The sequence below is a fragment of the Petaurus breviceps genome, unplaced genomic scaffold (genome assembly GCF_028583685.1).
Source record: "Petaurus breviceps papuanus isolate PSGF00001 unplaced genomic scaffold, PetGlider_PUasm1.0 90444, whole genome shotgun sequence".
In the NCBI taxonomy this organism is placed as follows: Eukaryota; Metazoa; Chordata; class Mammalia; order Diprotodontia; family Petauridae; genus Petaurus; species Petaurus breviceps.
Genome location: NW_027187256.1, coordinates 175768 through 193383, shown reverse-complemented (window position 1 = coordinate 193383; position 17616 = coordinate 175768). Strand labels below are relative to the sequence as shown.

Below are 17616 nucleotides of genomic sequence, written 5' to 3'. Positions count from 1 at the left end.
CTTATCCAAAAGGAATATATCTAGTTACACATATTTAGATAAACGTATGAATGTGTGGGTATGTGTTCATACACAGGGACACACAGACACAATATATATTGTGAAAGTAGAATTAGCATGAATTAGTAACTAATTAAATATGAGGATGAGAGAGTGAATAGCTAAAATAAATAGCAAAATCTGCACATTGTGAGGAAGAGAATTAGCCTTGCTTCATATATATATATATACATATATATATATTTACTTAGAGTCACATGACTAGTAAGAATTTACATTTGGATTAGAATGCATATTGCAATAACTCTAAATACTAATACCCTGTACTAATGGACCATTTTGCCATAAATACATGTTGATAAGTATGATATGAATAAAAACAATATAAATAAATATATTTGTACATACATGTACAATTCTACATATAATATATGTGTGCATATAATATGTATATGTGGGTATGGTCCCGCCTGCATCACTGCTTTGTTATGGGGGAGGGCCTTTCATAGCTCAATAACAGACAAGTTTGACTTTGGAGTACAAAAGGAAGCATGACAGAGACTAAATAAGTTTTGTCAAGATGATTCACAGGTCATAACAAACTATTTTTTTCAACAGCTCGTAGGGTGACCCTCCACATGGGCATCACCAGATGGATTAAATTGTTTTTTTTTTTTTTTACTGATTTAAACTGGTATGAATGAGTTTGAATTGAATTAAAATGGCTTAAATGAATTTTTACTGGTTTGAATGGGTTTAAAATGAAGTGAAATGGTTTGAACTGATTTTTAGTGGTTTAAACAGGATTAAAATGAATTTAACATGTTTTAACTGGTTTGAACTGTATTAAACTGGTTTTTATTGGTGTAAACTGATTTGAACTATATTTTTTTCTGGCTTTAACTGTACTAGTTTGAATTGGGTTTTACTGGTCTGAGCTAGTTTTAATCTGATTTTAATCAGTTTGAACTGCTTTTTACTGGTTTAAACTGGTTTTAGCCATATGGGAATGTTTTAAACTCTAAATTGTTTTGTACTAGCTTTTACGAATTTGAATTGGTTTAAACAGTTGTTGTTGTTTTTTTCCCACTGGTTTAAACTGTTTGTTTTTTTCCTGTTTTTAACCCTGATGTCAGAAACAATCTAAGGCAAAATTAAAAGGAAGAGCAAATGATGTGCAGGATATCATGCAAACAGCAAAAATGAACTTGGACAGACTTCAAGAGATAGTGAAGGATAGAAAGACTCAGCATGGTATGGTCCATGGGGTCACAAAGAATGGGACACAATTGAACAACACCAACAGAATGTGGTTTTTAGCATGTAAATGCACATGTGTTCAAGTGTATATGGATTTGCACACACATATGTATAGTGCATGTGGAGAAATATATGTATGTAGATAATGCACTTACATTTATATCATCTATCTCTATCTTTACTGCTATCTTTATTTATTCACACTTCATTCTTCCCCTCTCCCATAATACAAGCTCCCACTTTGCAAGCTGAATTAAGTTAGATCCTCATTGTTGACATTTTGTAAGGTTCTGGTAGGATGAGGTTCAGTGACTGCGCTCCCACTTGTGGGACCTTGATGTCCTAAACAAATTAAAAGAATTACTGTCCCTCAGCCAACTCCTATGCCTTTCCATGAGGGTCACATTAACTATCTATCTATCTATCTATCTATCTATCTATCTATCTATCTATCTATCATCTATCTATCTATCTATGAGTCTAATCTATATATCCATCTTTCCTTCATCTATGTATACATAGACATTATGTATCTATATGTACATCTATTTATGCATGTATATTGTACATATTTAATACATATGCATAGGTTTTAGCTCCATGGTCTTCTATAATTAAATATTGCCCACCTCTTTAATTTAATTTGTTCCTTTTGAATAATCAGTCTCTATTTGGAAATTCATGTACCAGAGTAGGGGTGGGTGATGGATACCCTTTTTTTTTCAGAGTGATTAGAAAGGAGAATAGAAGCAATATTGAACTCACTGTATTACAAAAACTCACCTTGGTAAAAGGAGGCAATGAATAATGAGTCCATACCTTCATTCATTCAACAAGTGCTGAGTGCTGGGGATAAAAAAAAAAAAAAACAAGAAAAATAACAGCAACAACAACCATTTCTTGCTCATGAGGATGACCCATTTTGGGAGGGGGTGGAGAAATAGTGGGTACATAGATAAGAAAACATAAAATACACAGAAAGCAGATATAAAGTAATGTTGGGGATGAGGAGGTTGACCAGGAAGAGCTTCAAGTAGGAGTCAGCATACATGTCAGTCCTGATGGTGGCCAGATTTTAGGAAGAATATTGACAACTTGATGAAAAATCAGGGGATCATATTATTCAATGGTTTTAAGTATGTTTAACATGTTTAACCTGGTTTTAAGTATGTTTAACCTAAAGAATGTTTAACCTAAAATATTTAAAGAGATTTCACATAGAAGAGGGAAAGGAATTGTTCTGTTAGATCAAAGAGGGGAAGGGCATAGATATTTATATAACACTTACTACATTCCAGGCACTATGGTAAGCACTTTACAAATATGTTCTCATTTGATCCTCACAAATACCCTCGGAGGCAGATGCAAATATATATTTTACAGTTGAGGAAAGTGAGGCAAAGGGAGATTTAGTGACTTGCCCAAGAGCACAGAGCTGGTAAGCATTTAAGGCTGAATTTCAAATCAGAACCTTCTGATTCCAGGTCCAGTGTTTTATTTATTTATTAACTACCAAGGCACAATGAGTATAAAGTTTATGAGTTATTAATGAAAAAACTGTAATGGTTGCTGAAAGCCCAAAGTGCAGTGGGACAGCTTGGATGCTATACTTTACTTTATATCACTGTAGGTCTAGAGACTAGAAAAAGAGTCAAGGATGTTATAAAAGAGATTCATCTTTTATCCCCATACATAGTAAGTGCTTAGAAGGACTTGTTGAATGAATTATGGAATTTATTAATATCCAGGTACCAGTTGGATTTGATAAAAGCTAAAGTTCAAAATCTACTGCACAAGTACAGGATAGGTTCCATGTGACAACAGTTCATATTAAAAAGAACTTGGATTTTAGTAGACTCTAAACCTGGAGTTAATAACTCCATATAGTATAACATAGCAAGCCAAAGAACTGATATATTTTGATACTGCATCATATGAACAGAAGTGTAGGTTGTATAAAGAGGGAAATGTTAGCCCTGCTGAACTTTCTCACCATTTCTTAGTGTTTTTGAGCATTGGGTTCAATTTGGGAAACAAATAGTAACAATTGTTAAGGGCCCTATATATACACAGCATTCTTCTAGGTGCTGGAGAAGATGCAAGTGACTTGGTCCCTAAGCAGAAGGAGTCTAGAGTCTAGTAAGTGCAAATGATGCCTGAACAATCCCATATGACACAAATATTATGTAATAAGTACATTAGATGATTACAAAACAAAGAATTATGTAAAGTTTGAGAGGGAAATTTATCAAATGGGAATAGGATGCCAGGCAAGGAAAGTTTTTGTTTTCGGTTTTTAGAGAAATTGAAATTTGGTTTAATTTTCAAAATGTGAGCAGAAATTCAAGAGGTCTTGAGAGGGACAGGGGGAAGGAATTTGAGGCCAACAGAACTCTTGGAGAAAGGCATGGACCTAAGAGATTATATCATGTTTTCAAGGGATGAGGAAAGATGCAGTTTGGTTTGTTTGTTAGTGAGTCATATGAGACAAGACTTGGAAAAGTACAGTTTTACTGGACTGTGCAGAGCTGTGAATGGTCAGTGGAGGCACTTGAATAGTTTTGAATGAGGTACATCATGAATACAACTCTGTATAAGACAGATTCTTGCAGTCATAAGAAAAATGGTCCATTGAACGGAAAGACAGTGGAGTCAAGAAGGCCTATAGATTTGCCATTACAGTAGCCTACATATGGGTGTAGATCAGGTCCTCTACCATTGTGGTGCCAATGAAATGAGAAAGGAATGGCATGTCATAATTGAGTTAAAGCTAGAACAGTACTTAGAGGGAATGGAATCCAATGACCTAATTTTAAATTTGAGGAAAATTAAGCTGAAGACATGTCCAGGGTCACACAGATTGTAAATGTATGAGGCACAATTTGAATTCAGGTCATCTTCCTGAGTTCAAATCTACCCTCAGACACCTACTAGCTGTGTGATTCTGGGCAAGTCACTTAACTTTTTTTTTGCCTCAGTTTCATCAGTTGTAAAATGAGTTAGAGAAGGAAATGGCAAACCAGTTTAGTGCAGTTCTTTGCCAAGCATATTCCAAAACGGGGTCACAAAGAGTCACACATGATTGATGTATCATATTCTGTGCCACCTAGCTTCTCCCAAAAGTGGGAGATATGATATGGATGGGGAATTAACAGACTTGGTCATTGATTGAATATAAGAGTTGAGGCCAAATCAAAAGCCCAAGATCACGACAAGGTTACCAAATGGGAGACTAGGTGAATGTTAGTGCCACAGAGAAAGATTGAAAGGCAAGACAGGTCAGAAGGAGAATCCTTACTTACTCTGTGTGTGCTAAACACTAGGGATATAAGGAAAGGTAAACACAGACTCTGACCTTGAGGAGCTCACAATCTAATGAAGGAGACCAGAGTTTCCTCACTAGGTGGCTCCTATACCAATTAGCTGGAAGAGAGTGACCGAGAACTGTGAAAGAATGTGAAAGCATGCCCCATACATATCATTTGGGCAAAATGGAATATTTAGCCTCTCAAAGTGAAAACTTTCAAACAGGATCACTGCTGGATTCTGCAAGATGGGGATTTCCTACTTTGTTATCTCTCCTCTCAAGGGAACCCTCACTTATACATGCCTCTTTCTCACAATTCACACTTCTTCATCCCTAACCATGACCCTACCCCCCACACCTCCACTTCCTAAACTGAGTTAGCCAAGTCCTCATTGTTGTAACATTGTAAAGTACAGACAGTGCCCCCCTTTGGAACATTGATGTTGTAAGATGTTAGCCTTCAAGTAACTACTGCAGCAAACTGCCTTTTAACCTTTGATCCTTACTAATTTTATCATCTCTGCTCATTAGATGACAAGACCTATCCCGTCCTCTAATTCCTTAAAAAGGCTTTCCACTGGGCCTTTGCTCAGACCATGTCTCCTCCTTGCAACCTTCTTGCCTATGTTTTCCACCAATTTAATACTTCTTTGGAAACAATATGTGCAAAGCTCACTTTATTAAGCCTCTTCTATTTAAATGCACCTTTAATCTAGAGGCTTTAATCTAATTTTTTTTTATAAATAGCCATATAGTGTTAGAGTTGAAAAAAATTAGAATTCAGTGAGTTCTGCCCAATAAAATCATTTTATAATAGGAGAATATGTGACATATAATGTTTAAGGGACCTTCCCTAGGTCACAAAACTAATCAGTGACAAGATCGGGCCTAGAACCTGGGCTTCTTGACTTCTAGCCACTTATTCCTTACATATTATTGTGTGTGTATTCCTGTATCTGTATGTGTATGTGTGTGTGTGTGTGTGTGAGAGAGAGAGAGAGAGAGAGAGAGAGAGAGAGAGAGAGAGGAGGAGGAGGAGGAGGAGACAGAGACAGAGATAGAGAGACAGAGAGAACATTTCCCTTTTATGCTATTTTCCACAACAAAATAGATCAGCTCCTATATTTTTTACATTCTCCCCAGTGCCTACAACAGGGCTCAATTTACATTTATTGTACCTGTAACTATTTTGACTCAGTGATAAAGCAGTGAAATTCTCAAGATTATAGCTACATTTACTGGATACAGACAGTAGCACAGTAGGAAAGAACTGAGTGTCAAGGTAGTTGATTCTGACCCATCTCTCCTACTTCTTCAGTTGCCCATTGGACTGTATCCCCTTCTCTGATCTGGAAGATTATAAACATGGGGGAGAGGAAATAGCATCTGATGACCCATAGCTATCAAATGGCACCACAACATCCTTGAAAAATTATTTCTGAAAGATACAGGGGAAGGAGAGGATCGGGAAAGACAGCAGATGGAGATACTTCCCTTGTCAGATTCTCTTGAACAGTAAAAGTATGCTGAAGATTTTTAACATTTTTCTTCTGTTTCTCCAGGACTTCAGAAGGAGATGGTGAATTATCACTCTGGATGGAAGATACTTCAGGAATGACCATGGTCTTTGGTAGCCCCCATAAAGATGTCCTCTTTGAATGACACAGAGTTCCATCCTTCCTTCTTCCTGCTTCTGGGAATCCCAGGGCTGGAAGGTGAACACATCTGGCTTGGCTTCCCCTTCTGTGCCTTATACCTGGTTGCACTTATGGGAAATATCACCATCCTGTATGCAATTCAGACTGAACAAAGCCTCCACCAGCCCATGTTCTACTTCCTGGCCATGTTGTCAGGAATTGACTTGAGTTTGTCTACAGCTACTATCCCCAAGATGCTGGGAATCTTCTGGTTTCACTTGAGGGCTATTGATTTTGGGGCCTGTGTCACCCAGGTGTTCTTCATCCATTTTTTCACGTTCATGGAGAGCGTTGTCCTCTTGGCTATGGCTTTTGACCGCTATGTTGCCATTTGCAACCCCCTCCGCTACAGCATGATCCTTACTCACAAAACCATTGGTTTCATTGCTCTGGTGGTTTTCCTAAGGAGCTTGTGTATGGTAGCTCCTAGTATATTTCTCCTGCTTCGACTCCCTTACTGTGGGCACAGAGTCATCCCCCATACCTACTGTGAGCACATGGGTGTGGCTCGACTGGCCTGTGCCAGCATCAGAGTCAATATCTTTTTTGGCCTGGGAAATATTTCCATATTATTTCTGGATGTGATTCTGATCATGATCTCCTATGCCAGGATACTCCAGGCTGTCTTCCACCTTCCCTCCCGGGATGCTCGACTCAAAGCTCTCAATACTTGCAGCTCCCACATCTGTGTCATCTTGGCCTTCTTCATGCCAGCCTTCTTCTCCTTCCTGACTCATCGTTTTGGCCACAACATCCCCCATTACATCCACATCCTCCTGGCCAATCTCTATGTAGTTGTGCCACCTGCCCTCAACCCTGTCATCTATGGGGTCAGGACCAAGCAGATCCGGGAGAGAGTTTTGAAGATTTTCTATAAAAAAAGAATGATGTGACAGGGACAAGGAAGTCTCAGGGACTTTTTCTCTTCTACCACAGAAAATGAGCCCACTTGGAAACTCAAAGAGGTGATGGGGCATGGTGAATAGAGACCTGGCCTTAGAAATGGGAAGGCTTGGCTTCACATGTCCCTTCTTATCTTTAATCTCTCCCTATGTACTAGCTCATCCTCTCCTGCCTTGAAACACATCCATTTCTCCTATCTTTAAATCCTTATATCTCCTCCCCTCAAATACTCTTCCCTTATTTCCAACTTCCCTATTATTATGGAGAATACTATAAGCTTTCCAGTTGCCCAGACTCACAAGTAGGGTTTTCCTCACTTATTTGTCCCACACACTGCTATGATTGTCACAACATCTTCCCTACATGTCTTTTATCCACCCACATAGCCAACATCCTAGTTCAGGCTCTGCCTACCTCATGCTTTAATAACAGCAATAGCCCTCTGATCAGTCTCCCTTACTCATATGTGTCCCTATTTAAATCCATCCTTCACTGAGCTCCCTATTCATTTTTTTGAAAGTATAGATAGGTAGTATGTATAGATTCAGAATCAACTAACCTGCATTAGAATTCTGACTATAGCTCTTTTTAATCTGTGTGATCTGGGTTTTTGTTTCTTCATATACAAAATGTAGGGGTTGTACGGTACCATTTTGGTGGACATGTCCTCAAGGTGGTAATGCGCAATACCAGTGAGAAAATTTGATATTTCTCTTTGAGTACTATTAAGAAAGGAGGATTATAGTGAATTGTATTAATATTATAGTGATGAGGGATCAATTATCTTGATTTTGATAATTATGTCTTTTGCCTTATGAATTTTTACCTCTAAGACTCATGACTAGGATAATGATTTGATTAGGAGTTTTGTGACTTTGTGGATAGGGTGCTATAATTCATCTAAATGGGCACAGATAACCTTGATTATGGCTTTCTGAGTGTTAAAAAAAACTGTCATTAGACTAAAATGCTGGGATTCAGAAGGAAGAAAGAGACAATTGAGTGAAGAGAATGGCATAAAGGGGGTCCCTAATGGGAAAAGGTGGTCATCAGTGATCACTCTCCTAGGACTCAGCATGGTACCACATGCCATAAGGTGACCTATATATGCATTAGAAGTTTTTAAGCACAGGCTAAATGATTTTCTGTAGATGACTGTCATCTTTTGGTTAGCAATGACCTTAATGTCTTTTGAGTCCCTTTAGAACTCTTAGGATGTAGAAGTGTCTGATACATAAGGTTGTCTTGCTTAGGATAGGATAGGCATGTTCCCTTGGAAAGAAAACATCACAGTGTTTTCTTAAGTCAAAACAGGAGATGAAATCCCCTAAACTATCTAATTGTCCTCCTCCTTCACTTTGACTCTATTACTTCCCCTCCAGCAGTTATAGTGTTAATCATAGAGTTCCTAGGGTCAAAGAAATGTACCCAGACAAGTGGTAGGAGTTGAGTGTGGGGGAGAAGAGCCCCATGTGTGAATGAATACTGGCAGTAATAACATTTCTGTGTCTGGAGACAAGCATTCTCCCATCCCCATATTATAGTCTACCAAGAGACCCAATAAAGTTCCCCAAGGAGTTTCAGCTTTAGGGAAAAAAGCATTCTCTCTCTTCAAAACAAAGGAAATTTTAACCTCAGATACTGGATGAAAGCAGTCAAGTTCTGTCCTTGAAGCAGACACTAAGGTAGGCAAATCTGCTCCAAAACAAAGGATGGTAGAGTGGAGGAATAAAGAGAAAGACAGAGTCTGTATCTAGATCCAGGGTAGGCAATATGGGTCATAGAAGTTTTAGGAAGAATGACTGATGGAATCTCTTCTACTGAAGAGGTATTTAAGAGCAAATATTTTGTTTGCATTAAGCTAATTTGTCTCTATGTTGTGTGTCTCCAATCCTCCAGTAAAATGCAAGGTCCTTTGGAGATTCCTAAGTACCTGTCAAAGTACTTGAAATATTTTAGCACTTAAAAATGTTTGTTATCAAATAATTAGCAAACATAGCCTATAGGCAATGGTAGTCAAAAGGAAAGGATGAAGGGAACTAGGGATGAAAGTCAAGAAAGTGTATCCCCATAAGAGTTACAATCTCTCCCTCACTATTCCCTTATTCTCACATTCCTATCAATATATTCTGGTAGGTAAGAGTTTATTTATAATCCCTAATAATCTTCATTGACTTTTCAATCCCATCTAGTCATTTCATCTATTTCCTTTCTTTCAACTCTAATAAAAATATTTTTTGCCCATTGATTCTACTTCCTCCTTATCCAGCATCATCTTCAATTTTGTTTTACTCTGGCTTCTGTCTCCATCTATCCCCTTACCATCATCCTATCAAAATTGTTCCCTTAAGATCTCTAATGACTCCTAATAAACAAACAGTGGATTTTTCTTAGTCCTCATCCTTCTTGCATTCTGGAGCACTTAACATTACAAGAAATAATCTATAATTCTCCCACTATATACCATCATTTTAGTTTCTAACCTTTTGATGCAGATATACCCTGATGATATGTCTGATGAACATTTAAATTTATTACTCTCTTCTCTTCCTTAGAAATCTCATTCACTTCTACAACTTCAATCATTGATTTTTTTTTCATATTAAGTTCTAAATCTATAATTTCAAGTCTTTATCTCTCTTGAGAGTTCCTGGTCTGCATCTCAAATTGCCTGTAGGATATCTTCCCCTTAATTTCACAGTAGTATCTCAAATTCAACGTGGCAGGCACTGACTCTGGAGTCAGAGGACATGGACTCATATCCTCCATCTTTAACTTACTATCTGTGTGGCCTTGGGTAAGCCACACCTCACTGGGTCTCAGTTTTCTCATCTGTAAGATAAGAGTGTTGTATTAGATAAACCCTAAAATACCTTACAGCTCTAGACCTAGGATCCCTTATTGCTCTAAAATATAAGATCTTATTCACCATACCAAGCTTAATCTCTTTTTGCTTAGGCCTGATCTTTTTTTTTTCTGTTTATGGTAACCCTATTCCTTTTATCTCAAATATTAGAAACCTTCATATTATATTCAATTTTTATCTCTATTACCTTACATATCCAATTATTTACCAATATCTGACAATTCTATCCTTGTAACATCTCTGGTATATGCTCCTGCTTCCCTTTCCTCTTCCATCACCCTAGTATAGACCCAGATTACTCTTTACCTGAATTATTGCAATAGTGATATACCAAATCTTCATCATTTCCCTTTCATCTCTAAGCTATGATATTTCTTGTGCATCAGTACTGGTTATATCACTCTTTAAATCTGAGGTCATTAGTGTCTCCCTAATGACTACAGGGAAAAAAGAGGTTCAAACTCCTTTTTATGGCATTAAGGTTTCTCTGCATCTTACATTACACTATTTGCCCTTCCTATCTCATATCACTTTCCTCCATGCACTCTACACTCCTTACACGTGAACTACTTTATCCCTCTACCAAATCATCCAACATGCCTGTGCTGTTCCTGCTCAGCATCTATTCCCTCCCTCCATCTTATCATGTGTTAAAATTCCAACCTTTCTTAAAAATGCAACTAAAATTCACTCAGGAAACCTTCCTGGTTGTTCATTTGATAATAGTTTTCCATTTTAGATGAAATTTCCATTTGTTTTTAAATTCTCTAAAGTACTTGCTCCTTAATGTATATAGTATGCATTTTCCTCCAATATCAGAGGAAAATAATATGTGTAGAGTGCTTTGGAAACTTTAAAGCACTATAGAAATGTTAGGAACTTATTGCCATTACGACTCCAACTGAGTTGATACTCTCCATTTGAATATACCATGAACATCTTAAACTTAACATGTCCAAAACTGAATTCTTACTTTTCTCCAAAATCTTCCCTTCCCCTTTCCAAACTTCCCTGTTATTTATTTGTCAAGGACACCTCCACACTGCCAGTCACCCAGGTTCACAACCTAGGCATCATCCTCAATTCCTCTCTCTCTCTCTCTCTCTCTCTCTCTCTCTCTCTCTCTCTCTCTCTCACACTCACACTCTCACACTCACTCACTCTCTCACACTCTCACTCTCACTCTCACACACACACTCACACACACACACACACACACACCCTCTGCCATTTCCAATCCATTGCTAAATCTTGTCAATTTTGTCTTTTTAAAATCTCTCATATATACGTTCTCTTCTCTCCTCTGATACTGTCACCACTTTGGTGATTAATTCTTGCCTGCTCTATCACATTGGCCTTCTATTTGGTCCCCCTGCCTTGTTTCTCCTTACTCTGGTCATCATTCACTCAGCTGTCAAAACATCTTCTTACAGCACAGATCTAATCATGTCACCTCTCCCCCCATTCAATAAACTCCAGTGATTCCCTATCCCCACCATGATAAGATACAAAATCCTCTATTTTACATTCAAAGCCTGCTTCCTCCTGATTTTCAGTCTTCTTATAGCTTACTACTTAGCTCCAGAATACACACACATCCTCACATGCACATATATTCTATGATCTAGTGACTCTGACTTCCTTACTGTTTCTCTCACAAGACATTTCACTGACTTTGTCCTTTTGTGCTGGTTGCCCATCACACCTAGAATGCTCTCCTCCTCATTCCTACCTCTGTGTTTCCTTCAGGGCTCAGCTAAAATCCTACTTTCTACAGGAAACTTTTCCTGATAGCCCTTAATATTAGTGTATTCCCTCTTTTGATTATATCCAATATATCCTGTATGTAGTTTATTTGCTCATAATTGTTTGCATGTTGTTTCCCTTGTTAGACTGTGAGCTCCTTCAGATCAAAAATTATCTCTTGCCTTTGTTGGTAGGCCCCTGGCTTAGCAGAGTTCTTGGCAAATAGTAGACACTTTAAAAATGCTTATTAGATAATGAACTGAATATTATTTTTTCATCTATGTCTTATATTCCTCTACTCACTCTTAGGCATGATAATGCAGCCAAAAATAAGATTTGGATCTGGATTGGGAGAATCTGAGTTCCAATCCTAACTCCAGAATAAGTGGAAGCCCTTTAAGGTCAAATAATGTTTCATCCTTGCACCTACAATGCCTAGAAAATGGGGAGGATTTAATAAATGCTTGATGAGTTGAACTGAATTAAACTGTTTGACTCTCTGTTCCTTCCTTCCTATGTGATACTAAGAAAATTTCCTAATGTGTATGGTCTTCAGCTTCCTCATTTAGATGAAAAAGGACAAATGGTCTCTAAAAATGTTTCATTTTACAAAGTCACAGACTGAAAACTTCCTAGGACAGGAGACCTTCCTAGAGTGGGACATCTTCACATTCCTATGATTGATATTTAATTGAGGTACTTTCTTTTCCCCACCCCCCAAGCATGAATGTCTCCAATAGTGCTTATGTTAGCAACTCTTCTGGATCAGGGATGGTGTTTTCCAGTACTTTAAGTACGTATATTCATATAATATCTAATATATGTATATTCAGGTTGCACAGTAGATAGAGAGTTGGACCTAGAGTCAGGAAAATCTGAGTTCAAACCTAGCCTTAGACACTTAAAAATTGTGTGACCCTAGGTATGTCACAGCTTCTGTTTGGCTCAGTTTCCTCATATGTAAAATGGGGATAATAATAGCACCTACCTCCCTGGGTTATTGTGAGGATCAAATGACATAATATTTGTAAAGTGCTTACCACAGTACCTAGCACATAGTAACTGTTACACTAATGTCAGCCTATTTATACATAAACATGTGTATATATGCACGTGAGTATGCCCAAGGTTCCCGAAGAAGATTATGTCAGACGGTCACATATATGTACAGGGCCTGTGGTACATAATGTGGAGGGGAGCCTCTAGATATAAGGTGCTTCCAGTAGAAAGATACTATGCTTCTCCTGCACCAGAGACGATCTCTTTCTTGGGCAGAATGAAATTTGGGATCACCAGGAAATGAGCAGAGTAAGGAGAAAATAATAGAGCATTGAATAGTGCAGTGAAAGAAAGGAGAGTGATGGATCCAGCTGGAGAAAGAACACTGAGCAAGAGATACCAATGCAGGGCAAGTATGAGAACTAGAGACAGCCACCCAATTATCCTTGTACTTGATAGTCACCACCTTTACTGTTATATCCACCATTAAATATAAGAAAATACTGTAGAAGATATAGTCGCTATTTTGGGGAAAACCTGGATACCTTAAGGTATTGATGTCTGATTTCTCCTCATCTCTCCCTTCCAAAAAGTCAAACCAGCCTTATTCCCATCCATTCTTCTCAATGCATATGGCAGCCCATTTTGAGCATAGTAGGATTGATGCCATTTGTCTAGGCTGAAGTTTGCTACTGACTCTTTGTTATCTCTGGGATTCTGCTCAGGAATATGTACAGTCCATTCATTATTGAGCCTGTTCCTCTCACTGCCTCATCTTTTCCCCCATATTCCTTGAGCTAAGGTAACAGAAATGAGCCATTGGCCATCAGTCTTTCAATCACTCTCTATACTACTGGCTAACAGTTTCTGTATATGACTCTGTCCTGAGCTCCCTATTAGGGAAAGATAAAAAGGGAACTAGAAAACTCAATCTTTGTCCTGGAAGAGATGTCCCCCTAATAAGAATACTTACATCAAGATTTTCTCATTTTTGTCAGGTAGGTTTTCTCAGTTCTTCCACTGATAAACATTGAAATCATTCTCTACAATTCATTAAATGGTATCAAATAATTGTTGGGGCAAAAAAAATTAAATTAGCATTGTCATCATCATCAACCTGTGGCCAACTTTGTAATAAGCCTCTCCAAAGTTAGATAAGAGGTTTAGTTGATGGATTGTTAGATTTGAAGTCAGGAAGATCCCAATTCAAATCATACCCTCAAACACTTAGTAGATGTGCAAGTTTCTTAATCTCTCTCAGTATACCTGCTTCCATAGTTGTTGAAAAGATCAAATGACACAGTTGGTAGAAAGTGCTTTCCAAACTTTAAAGTACAATGTAAATGTTAGCTATTAGCTAAGCAATACCTCAGAAAATACATTTAGACTTCCTCATTGTGTCTTCATCCAAGGTCGGTTAGAACTGTCAGATCCCGTCATCCAAGAGCATCGATAAAAACTTAGGTTCACCTCTATACCAGGATGTAACATTGTGTAGGAGTTATTAGAAGTAATAAGAATAATAGGTAAACAATATAGATGTTAATAATAGGCAAAGAAAGCTAAGTACATACACTATGTGAGGGAAGTTCAGTGCCCTAAGAATGGAGAAAGAAATTCTGTCAACTTTTAAAATACCTATTTACTCTTGAATATTAAGAGATGTAGTGAATAGCATATAATATAATAATAATATATGTGTAATAATAATGCTTATAATAATATACATATTATATTAATATATTTTGTAGAATACAAGTGTACAGTAATAACTCATATTTTCATAAAGATTTCAAGAAAATGCTTTCCACACAACAGCCCTATGAAGTAATTAGTATAAATAATTTTATTCAGGATGAGGAAACTGAAGATCATGGAAGTTAAATAAGTTGTCTACTGCCAAGAAACTACTATGAATTTAAAAAAAAGATTTGATCCCAGCTCTTCAGATTGCAAAATCTGGAGAAGGAACATTAGGTTTGCAGTCAAAATATTTACATTTGAACTCTGTCTCTGATACTTATATTATTTGGAAAACTCTCAAAAATTAATTTAACTTGTCTTAAACTCATGTTCTCCATCTGTAAAATGAACAATAACCAAATTTTTTCATTCAATACCACATTGAGTTGTTGTGAAGGAAAACATTTTGTAAACAATAATGTATTATGTGAATGTAAGTTATTATTATTATTATTTATTATTGACTGAAGCTTATGTATTTTGTGTCTCTCCAGGTACTGGTTGCCAGAAGGCCTTGGAAGAGAGGCAAGCCCTCCTGCTTTCCCGTGGGCGATTATTACTGCCCATCAGTATGTCTTTTATGAATGACACTGAATTCCATCCCTCATCATTTCTCCTGCTAGGGATCCCAGGACTGGAAGGAATACACATCTGGATTGCCTTTCCCTTCTGTCTTGTATATTTGATTGCACTTGTGGGGAATGTCATTATCTTATTAGTAATCAAAACTGAACGGAGTCTCCACCAACCCATGTTCTACTTCTTAGCCATGCTGTCAATGATTGACTTGGGTTTGTCAACATCCACCATTCCCAAGATGCTGGGCATCTTCTGGTTCAGCTTGAGGGAAATAAGTTTTGCTAGTTGTCTCCTCCAGATGTTCTTCATTCACATGTTTACAGGCATGGAGACAGTACTTTTGGTAGCCATGGCCTATGACCGCTTTGTGGCCATCTGCAATCCCCTCCAATATACTATGATTCTCACCAACAAAACAATTATCATATTAGCCTCAGTTGTTGTCGGAAGGAATCTAATCCTGGTTACCCCATTTGTATTTCTCATTCTGCGACTGCCATTCTGTGGGCATCATATCATTCCCCACACCTATTGTGAACACATGGGCCTTGCTCGATTGGCCTGTGCAAGCATCAGGGTCAATATCATTTACGGGTTGATGGTGATTTCTAACATAATAGTGGATGTGATCCTGATAGCTGCTTCCTATATGCTCATCCTCCGTGCTGTCTTTAGGCTCCCTTCTCGTGATGCCCGGCTCAAGGCTCTCAACACTTGTGGCTCCCATGTCTGTGTAATGCTGTGCTTCTACACACCTGCATTTTTCTCCTTTATGACGCACCGGTTTGGCCGGAACATCCCCCGATACATTCACATCCTCTTGGCTAATCTATATGTGGTTGTCCCACCTGCACTCAACCCCATCATCTATGGAGTTAGGACTAAGCAAATACGAGAGCGCGTTCTGAAGATCTTTGTTCAGAAAGAGTAACTTCTATACAGGGAATGGAAGATACTTTCCCCTATGTGCTCTCTTTATCTCAGTGGTTTTCTTTATCATCTCATAAGACCCAAGACACCATAGGGTAGTTACTGACTCAGAGTTTTATGGGAATAACACTGAAGGCTAAATAAGCCAATACCCTGCTCCTCAGTTAAAGAATTTTGGAAAGAGATGGATTCTCTGGGGACAGCTAGGGTGCACAGGTTAAATGGCAGGGGGTTAGAGAATGATAACTTTCTTATTCTGTTTCCCAGCTTCTTATCTCCTGTTTTCACCTGTATAGAATTTGCAACTGGAACGCTCCTTCTAACTTTAAGTCCATCTCATTTCAGGTCCATTCTCCTAAAATGAGAAGCCCAAAAAGATAACCAGCAATTTTGCGTTGGAGAAGCAAGTAGGATGTAGGTCTCATGACTCCCTGTGCAATTCTCTTTCCACTATAGTCCATACTACTTTATCTTCCTTTCCCTTCATGCTTTTTTTTTTACAGTGGTCCATCTGTCTTGATGCTACCTCCCTCTAGTTACAGATGTCTTCATATTCGCAAATAAATTGATATCATTTTTATGAATCTAAAACCCAAGTTCAGATTCAGACAGATGTCAAAATGGAATTTCTATTAAATAGTTCACTGACATTACAGAGCTCTACAATTCCAAGTTTTCAGACTACATTTCTGAAGCAAGCAGCTAGCACAGTGGCTAGACAGAGTATTTGACTTGCAACAGGGGAAGTTAGTTCAAATCCTGCCTTAGACATTTATTAAATTTGTAATCCTAATTTAGCCAATTTCTGGCACTCTTACACATGTTTCCTTATGTGCGAAATGAAGCGATTGGAATCTATGGCCCATTAGGTCCCTTCCAGCTCTAAATCTATAATCATTCAACCTATACCAGTTTCAGATGAAGTTCCTACATTGGTCTTCAAATTCTATTCCCAGAATTAGCTAAGGATATTGACTGAACCACAACAGTATCCTCTTTGTCCCATCCCCTCCACATTATGATCTGGTGGCTGGCTGGGACAAACAACAAAAAATCAGAAAGATCATTGCCACTAGGATGTCCCCAGTAATACCCTGATGTCAATAACCAAAAGGTAGGAGGAAAAGGCTAGAACTTATCCAACGTATGATACCTACTTTAAAGTCTGTGAAGGTTGTCATTTGAAAAATTGATTAGATTTATTTTGCTTCTCTCTGAGAATTAAATTAGGAATAAAAGATAAAATCTATGAAAAAAGCAGATTATAATTAGATAAAATGCAAAACCATAATAACCAACAGAGCTTCCAGAAATTGAAATGGGATATCCCAGAAAATATTAGAGATTTTTAAGTAGAGGAAAATGATTAGGAATATTTGTGGAAGTGATTCTTGCTTGTATATATGGATCACACTAGACGACCTCTCAGATTCATTTGTCTAGAGGCAACTAGGTAGTATAGAGGATAGAGTACTGCCTCTAGAGTCAGGAAGACCTGAGTTTAACTCCACCTTCAGACCCTTACTAACTGTGTGACCCTGGGCAAGTCATTTAGCATCTCTGTGCCTCAGTTTCCTCAACTGTAG

The 17616-nt window shown here is 37.9% G+C and overlaps 1 protein-coding gene and 1 pseudogene across 1 annotated transcript; both read left to right on the top strand.

Moving 5' to 3' along the window:
• The first annotated feature begins 6143 nt into the window (after positions 1 to 6143).
• Positions 6144 to 7298, top strand: LOC138177571 (olfactory receptor 52E8-like; annotated as a pseudogene).
• A 7782-nt stretch (positions 7299 to 15080) lies between these two features.
• On the top strand, positions 15081 to 16031 carry LOC138177570 (olfactory receptor 52E4). Its single transcript, XM_069108788.1, has one exon. The coding sequence runs from the start codon at positions 15093 to 15095 to the stop codon at positions 16029 to 16031; it is 939 nt and encodes a 312-aa protein (XP_068964889.1). The 5' UTR covers positions 15081 to 15092.
• The last annotated feature ends 1585 nt before the right edge of the window (positions 16032 to 17616 follow it).